The 14,781-nt window shown below is 59.0% G+C and overlaps 1 protein-coding gene and 1 long non-coding RNA gene across 2 annotated transcripts in view; one reads left to right on the top strand and one right to left on the bottom strand.

Annotated features, from left to right (window-relative positions):
* PPP2R3B (protein phosphatase 2 regulatory subunit B''beta) overlaps positions 1-12,446 on the bottom strand; it is a 40,750-nt gene extending 28,304 nt beyond the window's left edge. The window contains exon 1 of the mRNA XM_070784026.1: positions 11,345-12,446. Coding sequence (XP_070640127.1) covers positions 11,345-11,683 — 339 coding nt within the window. The 5' untranslated portion in view covers positions 11,684-12,446. The remainder of the gene's footprint in view (positions 1-11,344) is intronic.
* A 39-nt stretch (positions 12,447-12,485) lies between these two features.
* Positions 12,486-13,406, top strand: LOC139181159 (uncharacterized). Its single transcript, XR_011565246.1, has 2 exons — positions 12,486-12,722; positions 13,236-13,406. It is a non-coding gene; the product is annotated as an uncharacterized lncRNA (long non-coding RNA).
* Positions 13,407-14,781: the final 1,375 nt, after the last annotated feature.

Raw genomic sequence — 14,781 nt, 5'->3', positions numbered from 1 at the left:
TCCCGGCACGGCTTCTAGCACGTCCTCAGCCGGTCGGCGTCTCCGCGGACAGAGGGTGCGCGCTGGGCCGGCGGGGATGACCATGGGTCTAAGCACCCAGGAGGGGCGCAGGGCGAGCGGAGCAGGGCCGGGGGCGGGGCAGCACGCGGGGCGCAGCCGGCAAGGGCCCCATTGGAGCAGAGACCCAGGTGTGGGGACACAGGCGGCAGAGGCACCCAGCGGAGGGCAGCACCAGGCTGGGAGGCCCTGCAGGCCGGAGCCTCTCCTCCTCCAAGCCTGGGAACCCTCCGCACAGGCTGGAGAGGCTGGGGAGGGCCAACTACGACTTCAAAGGGCCCACTGATGGACACACAAACAGATGAGAACATGTGCGCCCCTGGGGAGAGGACTGTGCGGCCCACGGAGCCAGGAAGCAGGGCTGGGGTGTGGAGCTGGGGAGCAGCCCAAGGGCCCAAGTCCATGGGCTCCAGGACCGTGGGGACCACGTCTGACCCCCGGGTCCCAGGAGTGCAGACCAAGGGGGCACACTCAGGGGCACCCTGCACAATGATGTGACCCCCCGGGGCCTGACACGGGCAGAGTCTGCAGGTTAGGCTGTCAGCACAGGGAGGGGAGGGGAGCCTGGACTGTCACGGCACCAGGGTCTCCCCTCCGTGGGGAGCCTGGACTGTCACGGCACCAGGGTCTCCCCTCCGTGGGGCCCCTGCATCCACCTGAAGGGCCCACAGGGAAGCTGGATGGGTGAGAGCGGGACCAGGACCAGGGATGGAGGAGGGGGGCGGGGGAGCCCATCCCAGGGCCTGCTGCGCCCCAGATTCAGTCCCGGGGATGGAGGCCAGCACCCAGCTTGGACGGGGCGGCGGCACAGCCGGGCGGGGTTCTCGTGGGCTTGGGACACGCGCTGAGGGCCGCCACGGAGGACAAGCTGGGGGCCTGAGGGCTGCTCAGCGTGCGCTTGGCCCGGACGTCCACAAGTAGGGGCTGGATAGGAAGAGGGCTCTGCAGGAAGAGGAGAGCCTCACCCCTAAAACACGACAGCCACACTGCATACGTTCCTGTGGCCCTGAACCCAGCACGGCTGCACCAAGCTGCAAGTGCACGTGTGTGAAGCACCGAGTCCATCTCCACATGCCCTCCAGGCCCACACACCCTCACCACCCCCGCCACAGCCCTCATACCCCCAACCATCACGTCTCTCCTCACCCCATCCCCTCCTCACCCCATCCCCTCCTCACCCATCTCCACACACACCCCACCATCTCCCTCCAGACCCCATCTCCATATGCACGGCCCCCACCATCCCCTCCTCACCCCATCTCCGCACACCCTGAGGTTTGCAGCTCCCCCAAGGATATGTCTGGAGTCCACACTCAAACACCGAGAGGTGAAACCAGAAGCCAGCCAGGGGAGCTCCCCTCCCCAACACTGTCCCCAGGACACTCCCCTCTCAAGAGCTGAATTCTGCACCTGAAGAGCACTCACTGCCCAGGGCAGGCGCCCTCATTCCCAGGAAAGATCGCCGGGATGTGTTTTCTGTAACCTGAAACTGCTTCCTCTGAAAGGCCTGAGTGACTGGATAAGACGCACAGCTGTCCTGGGAAAATCAGGCTTTCCTGCAGCTCCTGCCTGTAGCCAGGGCTCCCCTCCCCTCCCCCTTGACGAACATCAAGGCCTGGCCACCACCGGCGGAGGGCTCCCCGATCCGGGGACACCCCAGCACTACTGTGTACCACATAAACAGCAACCAGCAGACGTGCCCCTCCGTCTGTAAAACGAGATCAGCCTCATCTGATCGCACACTCCGAGTCTGAACAGACTTTCCTGCCCAAACGGGGCACCGATTTACAAGCGTCACCCACTCGCAGACCAAAGCTCACACGTTAGAAAGACAGCTGTCAGACAGAAAAAAGAAGGCCCAATAGCTCTCTAAAAGTTCAGACATGGTCCCAGGATGGGGAAAAACTCGATTTAAAGTACCAACAGGAAGCAAGCTTTTCCCACCCCAGACAGGCCGGTATGTAATTCGGCGACTTTTTGCTTTCTTAAGGCCACCAGATGACCTTAACTCCTCGCCTGGGAGAAAATACAAGCGATTCACAGTGCCAAACATCCCTGACAGCAGAACCTGCCGTTACCAGAAGACCCCAGGGTGGCCGCGGGTTCTACATGCCCCGGTCCCTTTACTCGACTTTATAAACCACAGACGAGGCCCAGGCAGAGAGAGACAGGCTTTGCTCTTGTGCCCGCGGGGGAGAAGCACCGAGAAGTTTAAAAGCCGAGTGCCTGCTGAAACCAACGAGCGATGCGCTTCCTCTAAAGCGCTCAAACTCCACACGCGCTCGCAGCGAACCGCGCTGGGTCCTGAGAGCACTGCGTTACTGCGACGGGCGCTGTGCTCCGACCACGCGGGGAGGCTGCCTGTGCGCCTGCGGAGCCAGGGCTAAAGCCTCCCCAGCCCATTCAGTCCGCTCCGCAGGCGTTTTCCAGGCACCGCGGTCCTTGCGGCTGAATCTCCCAGAAAGGAGCTGTGGGCGCCTCGCTTCAGAGCGGCTGTCCCAACAAACTTCACGGGCCACACACCTGCTCTCCGCGCGCAGGGGCGCTGTTCCCGGGCAGAGGTGAAGCCCCCAGCCCCCCAGCACGGGCAGCCCCCCGCCCCGACCTCTCCGGGGCTGAGCGGACGCAGCAGCCCCGCGGCCCGCACCTGCTGGAAGGCCTTGAGCCGCTTCTTGAAGCGCGAGGGCAGCACGAAGTCGCAGCCGCGGGCCAGCGAGGCCAGCTCCTGCCGCAGGTCGGGGTCCTGGCGCAGGGAGAGGTCACGGAGCCGCATGTCGGCTCGCGTGGGCCGCCGCGGCCCGGGCCGGGTGCGCTCGCGGGGCTGCGGCTGGCCGGGGCCGGCGGGGTCGGGGCGGTCCAGGCGGCCGGGCTCAGCGCGCTCCATGCGTCGCCGGCCGGCGCTCTGGGGGCCGGACCCCGGGCGCGCGCATTCCTCCGGCGGGGCGGGCGCGCACAGCGCGGGCAGGGGAGGCGCGGCTAGCAGGCGGCGGGCGGCCCCTCCCCGGGCCCCGCTGCGCTCCGCGGGGCAGGCCGGAGGCAGGGCGCCCGCCCCGGGCCAGACCGAGCGCTGGACGAAGCGCAGGACGCCCGCCCCGGGCCAGCCCGCTGCGCGTGGAGGGAGGCGGCCGCCCCCCGTCCCCCACCCCCGACCCTTGCTCTGCTCAGCCCGCAGACAGGCCGCCGAGGCCCGCCGCCCGCGGGCTCCCCGGGAGGGACCCGGCCTTCTCTCCGTACGCCGTCAGCCAGCCCAGGGCTAAGCTGGAACCTAGCGGCCCAGACGCGCGGGCCCACAGCCTGCCTGCGGCCCAAGAGCTGTTCCCTGGGAAACTGGCGGCAAAAGAAGGGCTTTGGAGGTCACCACCCACGCGCACTTAGGAGTGTAGGGGAAAAAAAAACAAAACAGTGAAAGTGTTGCTCAGTCCTGTCTGAGCGACCCCATGGACTGTAGCCCGCCAGGCTCCTCGATCCGTGGGATTCTCCAGGCAAGAATACCGGGGTGAGCGGCCAATTCCTTCTCCGAGGACATCTTCCCCATCCAGGGATCAAACCCAGGCCTCCTACACTGGCGGCGCGTTCTCTACCCTCTGAACCACCAGTTGGGAAGATGTTCACTCAACCTGTACACTATCTCCTGTGAAAACTCGGGGTGCGGGTGCAAGCGAGGGTTCTACCGCATTCCGGCGTGTACACAGGTGCACAGCGTGATGAGAACCAGAACACGGGGAGGAACAGAATCCGACTCAGACCGTCATGTACTGGGAACCCTGAAAAGGGAACCCGGGCCCTGACGTGGGGGTGGACTCCCCGCAGAGCCAGGCCCGCTCTGGGCGGGTCTCCCCGCCCTCGCCCCCCGGACACGGACACACATGCAGTCTACCCCTGGCCTGAGGGTCCCACCCCTGACATCGCAGGACCCCAGGGACGCATGTCCCTTCACCCTTCCCTGCCCCGGGACAGAGCTGTCTGGGGAAATGGCCTTGGGGGTCAGGAGCCTCTTCACTCACCCACCCTCTTCCTGTCTCTCTAACGGACTTCGGGTTTGGGGCTCGTTTTTTTCCAGCCGTGTTTGTCTCACAGAAACAGAGGGCAGAAGTCCAGAACCGCCTGCAGGGCCCAGGTTCCCCTGTCAGGAACAGCCTGAGCGGGGCACTGCGTCTGTTAGAAATAGGAGCCCACATCACTGCGGTGAGGAACCCACGCAGATAAGGCTGCCCTGAAGACGCGCAGTCTCCCCAGGGTGCGTCTGGTCCTGCACACCCTGAGGGTCCGTTCAGACAAAGGCACAGCGCTGTGTTGCCACCACTGCGGTGTCACTCAGCAGGCTTGCTGCCCTGGGGGGTGTACGTTTTTTAAGATTTTAAAATAGTATTTTTTATGTGGCCCACTTTTTAAAGTTTTCAATGAATTTGTTACAACATTCCTTCTGCTTCATGTTTTCAGTTTTTGGCCCCGGGGCATGTGGGACCTTAGCTCGAAGATCAGCAATCGAAACCGCAGATCAGCAATCAAACCCGCAGATCAGCAATCGAACCTGTACTCGCTGCCTTGGAGACGAAGGTGTCAGCACGGGACAGCCAGGGAGGTCCCTCCCCCAGCCCCTGCCCTGGAGTCCGTGGGCTCAGCCGGTTCACGCCCGCTCCCCAGCACCATCCATCCACCCTGTATCCGTGCTCCGCCCTTCCTGAGTGTCCCCAGCGGGAATCACAGGGATGCAGCCTCTTCCGGCTGCAGCGTCACCTGCCCCAAACTCCTGCTCAGGACCCCTGTCGTGTGCCTATCCTCTGCCTCTGCCCCTCTCTCGGCCCCGCTCCGTCCTCCTGTTCCCAAAACATCCTCAGGGGCTCAGGGCTCGGCGGCCGACCCCCACATCCCCCATTCTGCAGACACGGGGACAGTCTGGGGCAGAGTGTGTACCACTCAGTGGCCACGGCGCCATCACATGTGGTGTGAGGTCACGGTGCCCGAGGCCTGCCCTGTCAGACCCGCTCACAACACGCAGGAAGGCCCCCAACAGCATGCTGGGGGGGCCCGTGCTCGGGACAGACTTCTCATTTCAGGATGTCAGCAGGGGCACCGGGGGCTCGGAGACTGCCGATGCAGGCACGGCCCTGCCAGTCTGCCTTGGGGGCCAAAAACCAAAACATAAAACAGAAGGAATATTGTGACAAACTCATTAAAACTTTAAAAGGCGGTCCACATCAAGATAAAAAAAAAAGCTTAAAAATATAGTGTCGGGAACATGGTCACTTATTACAGTCATGTCTTTGTACAGTGAGGAATCACAGACTTGTTGAAATGTACAGAGGTATCAAATCACTGTGTTCTGTGCTAGGCTTCCCAGATGGTTCAGTGGCAAAGAATCCACCTGCCAATGTAGGAAACTCAGGTTCGATCCCTGGGTTGGGAAGATCCCCTGGAAAAGGAAATGGCACCCTACTCCAGTATTCTTGCCTGGAGAATCCAACGGACAGGAGCCTGGCGGGCTACAGTCCATGGGGTCACAGAGAGTCAGACACGACTGAAGCAACTTAGCACACATGTGAAACTGGTGGAAGAGATGCAACCTACGACAAGTCACTTGCTACAGAGACAGCTTGCAAATCCCATAGGGATAAATAGAGCAGTTGTGCCCAGAACAGACACAGAACTTGCCAACTGAACGAGAAAAAGCAACCAACCCATGTGTAAACCAGAAGCGCATCCGAAAACACACCCCAGCAGAGAAGATGCTTGAGGACAAGAAGGTCACCTGGGAAATGGTGACGAAGCCCCAGAGGTGCCGCCAGAGAGCCGTGTTATGGACAGGGGCCAGTCAGGTGCCCGCCAGGGATGGGTCGCTGGAACCCTGGGCTGCTTTCGGGCAGGGAACACCCACGGTGCAGACCCTCTGGAACACCACTTGACGGGGTCTTGAAAAGAGAAATGGGTCTGTGACAACCTAGAGGGGTGGAATGGGGAGGGAGGTGGAAGGGAGGTTCAAGAGGGAGGGGACACGTGTATGCCTATGGCTGATTCACAGTGATGTACGGCAGAAACCAACACAATATTGTAAAGCAATTGTCCTCCAATTAAAAATAAACAAATTTTCAAAGCAGTCAGAGATGCTGCTGAGCCTTAAAACGCAGCCGTTACTCCACAGGCGTCTCCTGGGACCGCAGTGGCCTCCCAGGTGGCTCAGGGTAAAGAACCCGCCTGCTAAGGCGGGAGACCTGGGTTCGATCCCTGGGTCAGGAAGATGCCCTGGAGGAGGAAACAGGAAAGCACTCCAGTATTCCTGCCTGGAATTCCATGCACAGAGGAGCCTGGAGGGCTGCAGTCCGTGGGGTCGCACAGAGTCGGACACGAGTAAGAGACTGACCCTTTGCTGAGATGAGAAGAGACGAGGTGCTCGTGAGGACTGAGCTTGGACGTCCTCGGCGCAAGGATCCGAGAGCTGGGGGCCAGAGCCAGGGCCAGGGTCCACCTGACACAGCACGAGGCCCCACGGTCCGGGAGCAGCGCTCAGCGAGGACCCGGGAGGAGGGCCGGGCGCTTGACCGTGGGGAGCGTCCTGGGAGAGCTGGCGGGTGCTTGGACCCCTGCAGCTGTAGAAGAGACCTCAGATGGTGTGCCCTGGCCCAGAGCCCTGGATGCCTCGGGGCCCGGGGTAAGACGAGACGAGTTGTGTGAACAGCTTTCCTAGTCCTGTGAAAGCTGACGGGAAAGCGCCTCATCTTCCTAAACTAAGCCAGCTCCTCTCCACCAGCAGGGACGCCACAGAAGTGCCCTGCACGGCCCTGGCGCGCTCTGCCCGTGCCAGGGACTGGGAGGATGCGGGCCACCTGACGCTATCGACCAGGGCGCCGCTTCAAAGCTCGCCACAGCGCACACACAGGAACGGGGATCCCAGCCACAGGGTGGGGGTGCAGACGGCCCAGGTCTCGGTCAGACAGGGCCTCCGCCCAGGGGAGCACTGGGGCCCTGCAGCCGCAGGGAACCCCTCAGCCACAGGCACCCCCACATCTAGGGAGCAGCAGTGGCCACCACCTCCTGATGGACACCAGCCGCTGCCACATCCTCGAGCAGACTCTGAAAGCCTTCTTCAGAGATCCCACACACGAGACCCGGCATCACCCTCCTAGGGGGCCCCATGCCCCCCTTCCATACAGGGACCCCGCTTCCCCTCTTCAGAGACCCCACACCAAGCTCCTAGGGGACCCCGTGCCCCCATCCTCTTCACGGGGACCCCGCTTCCCCTCTTCTCTTCAGAGACCCCACACCAAGCTCCTAGGGGACCCCGTGTGCCTCCTCCTCCTCACAGGACTCTGCACCCCTCCTCCTCACGGGGACCCTGCTTCCCCTCTTCTCTTCAGAGACCCCACACCTAGCTCCTAGGGGACCCCGTGCGCCTCCTCCTCCTCACAGGACTCTGCACCCCTCCTCCTCCTCACGGGGACCCTGCATCCCCTCTTCTCTTCAGAGACCCCACACCAAGCTCCTAGGGGACCCCGTGCGCCTCCTCCTCCTCAAAGGACTCTGCATCCCTCCTCCTCACGGGGACCCTGCATGCCCTGTTCTCATGAGACCCTGCATCACCCTATGGGGCCCTGTGCCCCTCCTCCGTCTCATGGGGACCCCGCACCTTCCCCCAGGGCAGAAGGCAGTCCCAGGAGGTGAGGAAGCTTAATCTGGACTGAACGTGGACTGAACATGGACTGGACCTGGACTGAACCAGAGCCCTAAACCAGGGCTAAACCATGACCCTACACCGGGACTAAACCAGTACTGAGTCAGGTCAAGTCAAATCACCAGGTAACTAGACACCCCATATCTACAAACAGAAGCAAAGCACTAAATGTCTAAACAAGTAGATAACAAATTTCACCAAGGGGCAAAGCACTGGAACGCATGCACTGTCGCTGACGGAAAATGATGAGATGCAAGAAGACAGAAAGATATCCGGAGCCGTGGGCTGGGAAACTGGACATTTTTAAGGTATTAGTGGTGCCAGATTGATCTACAGACTCAACGCAGCCCCAGTCAAAACTCCAACAGGCTTTCCTGTGGAGGTTGACAAGCTGATTCTCAGGGTTACACGAAGATGAGAACATTAGGACAGCCTGAGGTCAGAGAACATCTGAGAATCTCAGACCGTTTTAAAAGAACTGGGTTGGCCGTACACCACTTGCTTTCCACAGGTTCACCCCCAAAGAGCTGCAGAGTGAGACTTCAAACACAGATCACGGGATCAGAGATCGGGAAACAGACCCATATGCACAAGGCTGACTGATTTTCAACAATGTGACTCACAGTGCAGCTCTGCAAGAAAAGAGAGACTTCAAAGACGGCTGGTTACCTGGATATCTTACACCACACACAGAAACTGAAGAGAAATGGATCAGAACTCTAAACGCAAAAGGGAAAACCAGGAATGTTTTAGGAGGAAAACAAAAGGCAACCATGACAGCCTGGGAGACTCACACGTTTCATAGATTGGATGCAATACATAAGAACCATGAAAGAATGAAATTGATATAATTTAAAAAAAAACAGCTTTTTGTGTTCAAAAGACATGTTAAACCAACAACAAAATGGGACAAAGACTGAAGAGAAATATGTGAAAATATAAGTCTCACAAAAGAGCTGCATGCAGATTCTACACAGAGCCCTTATGTTGCTGTTGACTGGCTCAGTCGTGTCCGACTCTTTGTGACCCCACGGACTGCAGCCCACCAGACTCCTCTGTCCATGGGATTCTCCAGGCAGGAATACTAGAGTGGGTTGCCGTGCCCTCCTCCAGAGGATCTTCCCAACTCGGGGATCGAACCTGTGTCTCCTGCATCGGCAGGTGGATTCTTTACCACTGAGCCACCAGGAAAGCTCCACATGAGGTTTCTTCACTTCCTACTAGCTCTTAGAGAACACAAACTCAGAACTTTTCTTATAGCATTATATGTAGGAACATTTTCCTAACACTAATTATCCATTTCTTGGGGTCAAAGAAGTCTTATCATTTTATCCCAATGACAACAGTCCTTTTTGGGTTACTGGCCTCTCAAAATTCAACTGAAGCCAAAAACTCCACATTCACCGAGACATGTTTAAAGCCACCTTCAGGCCCCAGACAAGGTCCATCAACAGTTCTTTTTGGCCGCAGCAGAATGTTGGCTGTTAGCTCCCTGACCACGGGTGGAGCCTGTGCCCTCTGCACTGGCAGTGTGGAGCCAACCACTGGACCACCAGGCAGGTCCCTGTCATTCCTTTTTGAAACCTCTTGGGACAGTTAGGAGAGAGTCATTCTGCTTTCCCTCAAAACCGGGTCCTCAGGGGACTTCCTTGGTAGCCCAGTGGCTAAGACTCTGGGCCCCCAAATCAGGGGGCCTGGGTTCGATTACCGGTCAGGGAACTAGATTTCACAGGCCACAAGTAAGACCCTGGTGCAGTCAAATAAATAAATAAAAATAAGCAAATATTTAAAACAAAAAACCAATATCCGGGTCCTCATGGTGACTTACTCTATCTGGTCATGGAAACTGCAGACCAGAGAAGGGGTCTTCAGTCTTACCCGCCCCCGTCAGCACTTCTTTCATTTAACAGACGCCCCCCCACCCCCCGACTATTCCAGCCCCACCGCCGAGCCCCGTCGCATCCTTCCAGGCAGAAGCTGGTGTCTCCACGGCCCCAGGCAGCACAGTGCATGAACCTGTTCTTGGGGAAACACCACTCTGGCCTGAGGATTCACGCCCACACTCTGTGGCTTTCTGCCTGCCATGCATAAATGAGGTCTTTCTCAGGCGTCAAAGCTGCCCCCCTCAAGTTTTCTGTAAACAGTTCCAGTCCCAGGGGGACTCACACAATTTATGGGGTCACAAAACACAGGAATTCATCTTCCAGTGATGTCTGTTGGGCTGTGTCACAAAACACACCTAGTGACAACGTGGACGGCTCACCACGGGAGGTTCCGGGGATCCCAGTAAGAGCACCAGGCAGTTGGCGGGAGGACGGGGGACTGTCACTACTGCAGGCAGCTCTCCAAGCCCTGGCTCTCCTCACACAGCCACCTCCTCATTTTAGCGGGGGGGGGGGGCGGGGGGGGGGAGGCTGAGGCAAGACGTCAAGAGCAGGGGTCCCCAACACCTGAGCCGTGGACTGGTACCAGTCTGCAGCCAAGCTGCACAGCAGGAGGTGAGCAACACAGCTTCCTGTCTATTTACAGCCACCCTCAGTGCATCTGGACTTCCCAGGCAGCACTAACGGTAAAGAACCCGCCTGCTAATGCAGGAGAGGAAGGAGACTAGGGTTCAATCCCTGGATCAGGAAGCTCCCCTGCAGAAGGGCATGGTAACCCACTCCAGTATTCTTACCTGGAAAATCCCATGGACAGAGTCTGGCGGGCTACAGTCCCCCGGGTCTTGAAGAGTGCGACACGACTAAACATCAAAACGACAACAAGGGGAGCGATATGCACCCACCACTCTTTTTCTTCTTCTTTTGATTCCCCCTATGTGTTTTCCATAAACACCTGGAGACGCTTTATTATATTTAACCAGCACAGAAGCACTTTACTCGTATAGGCACTGCTGTCCAACTGTCCTTATTGTAGAAAAACTGTTAGTCCCTCAGTTATGTCAGATTCTCTGTGACCCCTTGGACTGTAGCCTACCAGGCTCCTCTGTCCATGCGATTCTCCAGACAAAAATACTGGAATGGGTAACAATTTCCTTTTCCAGGGATCTTCCCCACCCAGGGAATGAACCTAGGTCTCCTGCACTGTGGGCAGATCTTTACCATCTGAGCCACCAGGGAAGCCCTGTTGTCAAAACTCAGGGACAAAAGCAGACGAATCTGGGATAAAATGTCAACGTTCACAAACTAAGCAGAGCAGGAAAAAAAGCAGCCATGCATGCATAACTAAAACCAACTGTAAACAAACTCCAAAAACATGATCAATGTGGAAGATGTCGAAGACAGTACTTTTCAGCGGGCAGGACTTTTTGGGGGGCGAAGGGAGGAGATGAGATGGTTGGATGGCATCACCGACTGGATGGACATGAGTTTGAGCAAGCTCCCGGAGTTGGTGATGGACAGGGAAACCTGGCGTGCAGAAGTCCATGGGGTTGCAAAGAGTCGGTCACGACTGGGCGACTGAACTGATCACTGGTCACTGGTCACTGAAGGAGACAGCCTACACACTCAAGCGGTTAGCACGCTTGACATTCCTCCACCTGCCTCGGCCACCCCCAGCCATATGTCGGTGGGAACCCCCCAGTTACCTTCGCAGGCGTCAGCAGAAGCAAGAGGAACTTACTACTCTCGTCCCTCCGGATCGTCGAGGCCCTCGAACCGGCGGCCCACTCCTGGCACTGGAAGCGGCTCCCACTGGAAGCGCGGTGGACGCTGGGGTCGGGCCGGGCGCCCCGGGACCTTCGCACTCGCGCGGCCTCCAGGCGGGGTCGGGGGCAGCGGCTGCGAGCCGGGGCCCCGGCTGCTCCGCGTCTCCCGCACCCCTCTCGGCCCTCACGGGCATCTGGATCCTCCGCAAGCAGTCCCGGAGCATCGCCTGCGTGCTGGACTCGCTGAGCCAGCACAGGAAGAGCTCGTCCACCTTCATCTTCAGGACCGGCTGCAGGACCTTGCCGGGCGGCATCTCCGGGGCTCGGGCCCTCCTTCCCGAGGGACGCCCCCACCCCTCTTTCCTCGCGCACAGGTGCCTGAAGCCGGGACCCACGTCCGGCCTGAATGGACCACACACGGGGCCGGCGACCAGCCCCTGAGGGCACGAGCCAGTGGGGGTCAAGGGCCCCGGGGCAAAAGACGGGAACCTGGCCGGGGGGCTCCTGGGGTTTGGTGAGGAGGCAGCGACCTGGCGGGGGGCCCGGGCCCGGGGTTCGGGAAAGAGGAGGCCCGGCCCGGTGGGGGTCGCGGGCCTGGGGTCCTGGGGTCCGGGGTGAGGCGGCGCCCGGCCCGGAGGGGGTCCCGGGGTCTGATGAGGAGACAGCCTGGCCCGGCGAGTGTCGCGAGCCCAAGGTTCGGGGAAGAGGAGGTCCGGCCCGGTGGGGGTCCTGGGGTCTGGTGAGGAGGCAGGGACCCGGCGGGGACCGCGAGCCCCGGGTTCGGGGAGGAACTGGTCCGGCCCGGTGGGTTTCGCAGGCCCGGGGTTCAGGAGGTCAGGGGTGAGGCGGCGCCCGGCCCGGTGAGGGTCGAGGGCCTAGGGTTCGCGGAATACGACGCCCGGCCTGGTGGGGGTCGCGGGCCCGGAGTTCAGGAGGTCAGGGGTGAGGCGAAGCCCCGCCGCGGGGTGCTGCGCGGACTCGAGGTCCCGGCTGAGGCGGACGGTCCGACCGCGGGGGAACCCGCCCAACTCAGGGCAGCTTCAAAACGGGCGCGCCGGGACGAGCGCCCAAAGAAGGTCTCCTCAGCCGTGCGTCAACGCGACGCGTGGCGTCATCACACGGCGCCGCCCGTCAACGCCCCGAGGCAGTGCGGGGCGCCTTGGTGAGCCGGACGCTGTGCAGGGCGCGTGGGCGCACCGGAGGGCACTCAGGAGCTGGACTGTGGACGGGGGCGAGGGGTGGCGGGCACCGGACTCGAGGCCTTTTACTTCTTAGGCTTTTGGTGGGTGTGGCCCCGCGCCAGCTAGACGCCCTGGCTTCCCCCAACCGCTCGCAGAACTGCGCGCATGCGCGGTGAGAGCTCGTCGGGAGGGGCACGCGCGGGTAGTTGGCTGGGGGCGGGTGGTGGTGGGGGGGGGTGGTCGAGCAGGCGCAGTGCGTGTCTGTAGTGGCGGCGTTCGGGAGGCCTGTCGGTCGAGCATGCGCAGTGCGTGCCCGCTGGGAGCGACCCGGGGGCAGGGCGGTGTGCCTGGAGGCGAAGGGCTACAGGGGGAGCATGCTCTGCGTGCCCGCCGAGCGCGGGAGCGGGCACGCGCGCCGCGGGAGCGAGCGCAAGGCGGGGTCGGAGGCCAGTGCAATTTCTTTTAGATAAACGGGCCCCTTCGAACCGCAAGGGTCGCGATTACGTTAAGTGTGTTAAATCTTAATGATGCATTGGAGGCGTGTAACTGCTTTCAAGCTGGCCTTTCAGGGGTGGTTTACTTCTGAGCCATCGGCTAAATAACTCTTGTTAAATTGTGATTTTGTTTGTAATGATCGCATACTTTGTCTACTGAAAAAAATAATTCTTTTTCTTTTGTCACTCAGTCGTGTCCGACTCTTTGCGACCCCATGGACTGTAGCCTACCAGGCTCCTCTGTCCATGGGATTTTCCAGGCAATAGTACTGGAGTGGATTGCCATTTTCTTCTCCAACGGATCTTCCCGACCCAGGGATCAAAAAAATAATAATAATAATACACCATCTCAAAGCTGAGAATTGTGTTTTAATTTGAGGACTTGCTGAAGACAAGCTCAGGAGGTATCCTCTCAGATCTTTCTGAGGGACTTTTCAGAAGACATAAAGGAAGGGCCGTGATATATAGGGTTTTTTGCAACAAAAAAGAAGATTAGAACATCAAAAGATGACAGTAATTTAAAGAAAACCAGACATCACAAGTTAATGAATTTAGCGCTTTTCTATGTGTGGGAAAATCTAAAAGTCTGAGTTCTATCCCTGGGTCGGGAAGATTGCCTGGAGGAGGAAATGGCAACCCACTCCAGAATTCTTGCCTGGAGAATTCCATGGACAGAGGAGGCTGGAGGGCTACGGTCCATGGGGTCATAAAGACTCAGACACGACTGAGGAAATACCATTCCATTGCATTCTGTAGGAATTAATGACAGGATGAGCCTGTGTGTCCTGAGAAAGGGAAAATATTTATATCCAAGTTGATGCTGTTGTAGACCCACAGCCCTCGTCCTTGACGAAGCCCACCTTGGGCTCTCAGTGTTCCCCCCCGTGGCTGGAACCTCACACTTGCTGGGGACGCTGTTTAGAATATGTGAGACACAACAGAGCGCACTGTCCGGTGCACAGAATTCTGTTTTTCTTCATCCTAAAACCCTCAGGGTGCACCGTTGGGGTGTCTGCAGCGGCCAAGGGCTTGGCGGCCTCGACATCCTTTGGTTACCGATACGGCAGACGATGTTCTGTTCACATTGTGTGGCCGATACCGCAGACGGTGTTCTGTCCACATTGTGTGGCTAAAGATAAAAACGGGAGTATCCTGGGTCACGAGAGGGCCACCACACGGGAATCCTGTGCAGTTGGGAAGCTGATGCTTGTGTGTGCACGTTGTCAGTTCTGTGAAAGTGTTAGTCACTCAGTCATCTCTGACTCTTTGCAATTCCATGAACTTTAGTCCCCCAGGCTCCTCTGTCCATGGGATTCTCCAGGCAAGAATACTGGAGTGGGTTGCCATTCCTTCTTCAGGGGATCTTCCTGACCCAGGGATCGAACCCGGGTCTCCTGCCTTACAGGCAGATTCTTTACCATCTGAGCCACCAGGGAAGCCCATGTCAGTTCTGGAGGGAAGCAAATATTAATACGTGTTTCTGTTTGCATTTATCACACATAGACATCTTCTCAGAGCACAAACAAGCTTTTCACTCTGGGTCTGTAAATGAGCTGCCACTCATCCGTGTGGTTTTGTGTGTGTTTGGGGGGGGATGGGATTTTTCAGTCCCTGCACAAGACGGCTTTATACCCTGGGGTCTGCAAGGCCTGTGCGTCTGCCAGCAGAACATTAACAAACTCCAGGAGGGAAACAGAACCTCCTTCAGTCTGTGCGGTGGGGCGGGAGCCTGCCCCA

This window comes from Bos indicus, chromosome X (assembly GCF_029378745.1).
Source record: "Bos indicus isolate NIAB-ARS_2022 breed Sahiwal x Tharparkar chromosome X, NIAB-ARS_B.indTharparkar_mat_pri_1.0, whole genome shotgun sequence".
Taxonomy (NCBI): domain Eukaryota; kingdom Metazoa; phylum Chordata; class Mammalia; order Artiodactyla; family Bovidae; genus Bos; species Bos indicus.
This window is presented reverse-complemented; position numbering and strand designations above follow the sequence as displayed.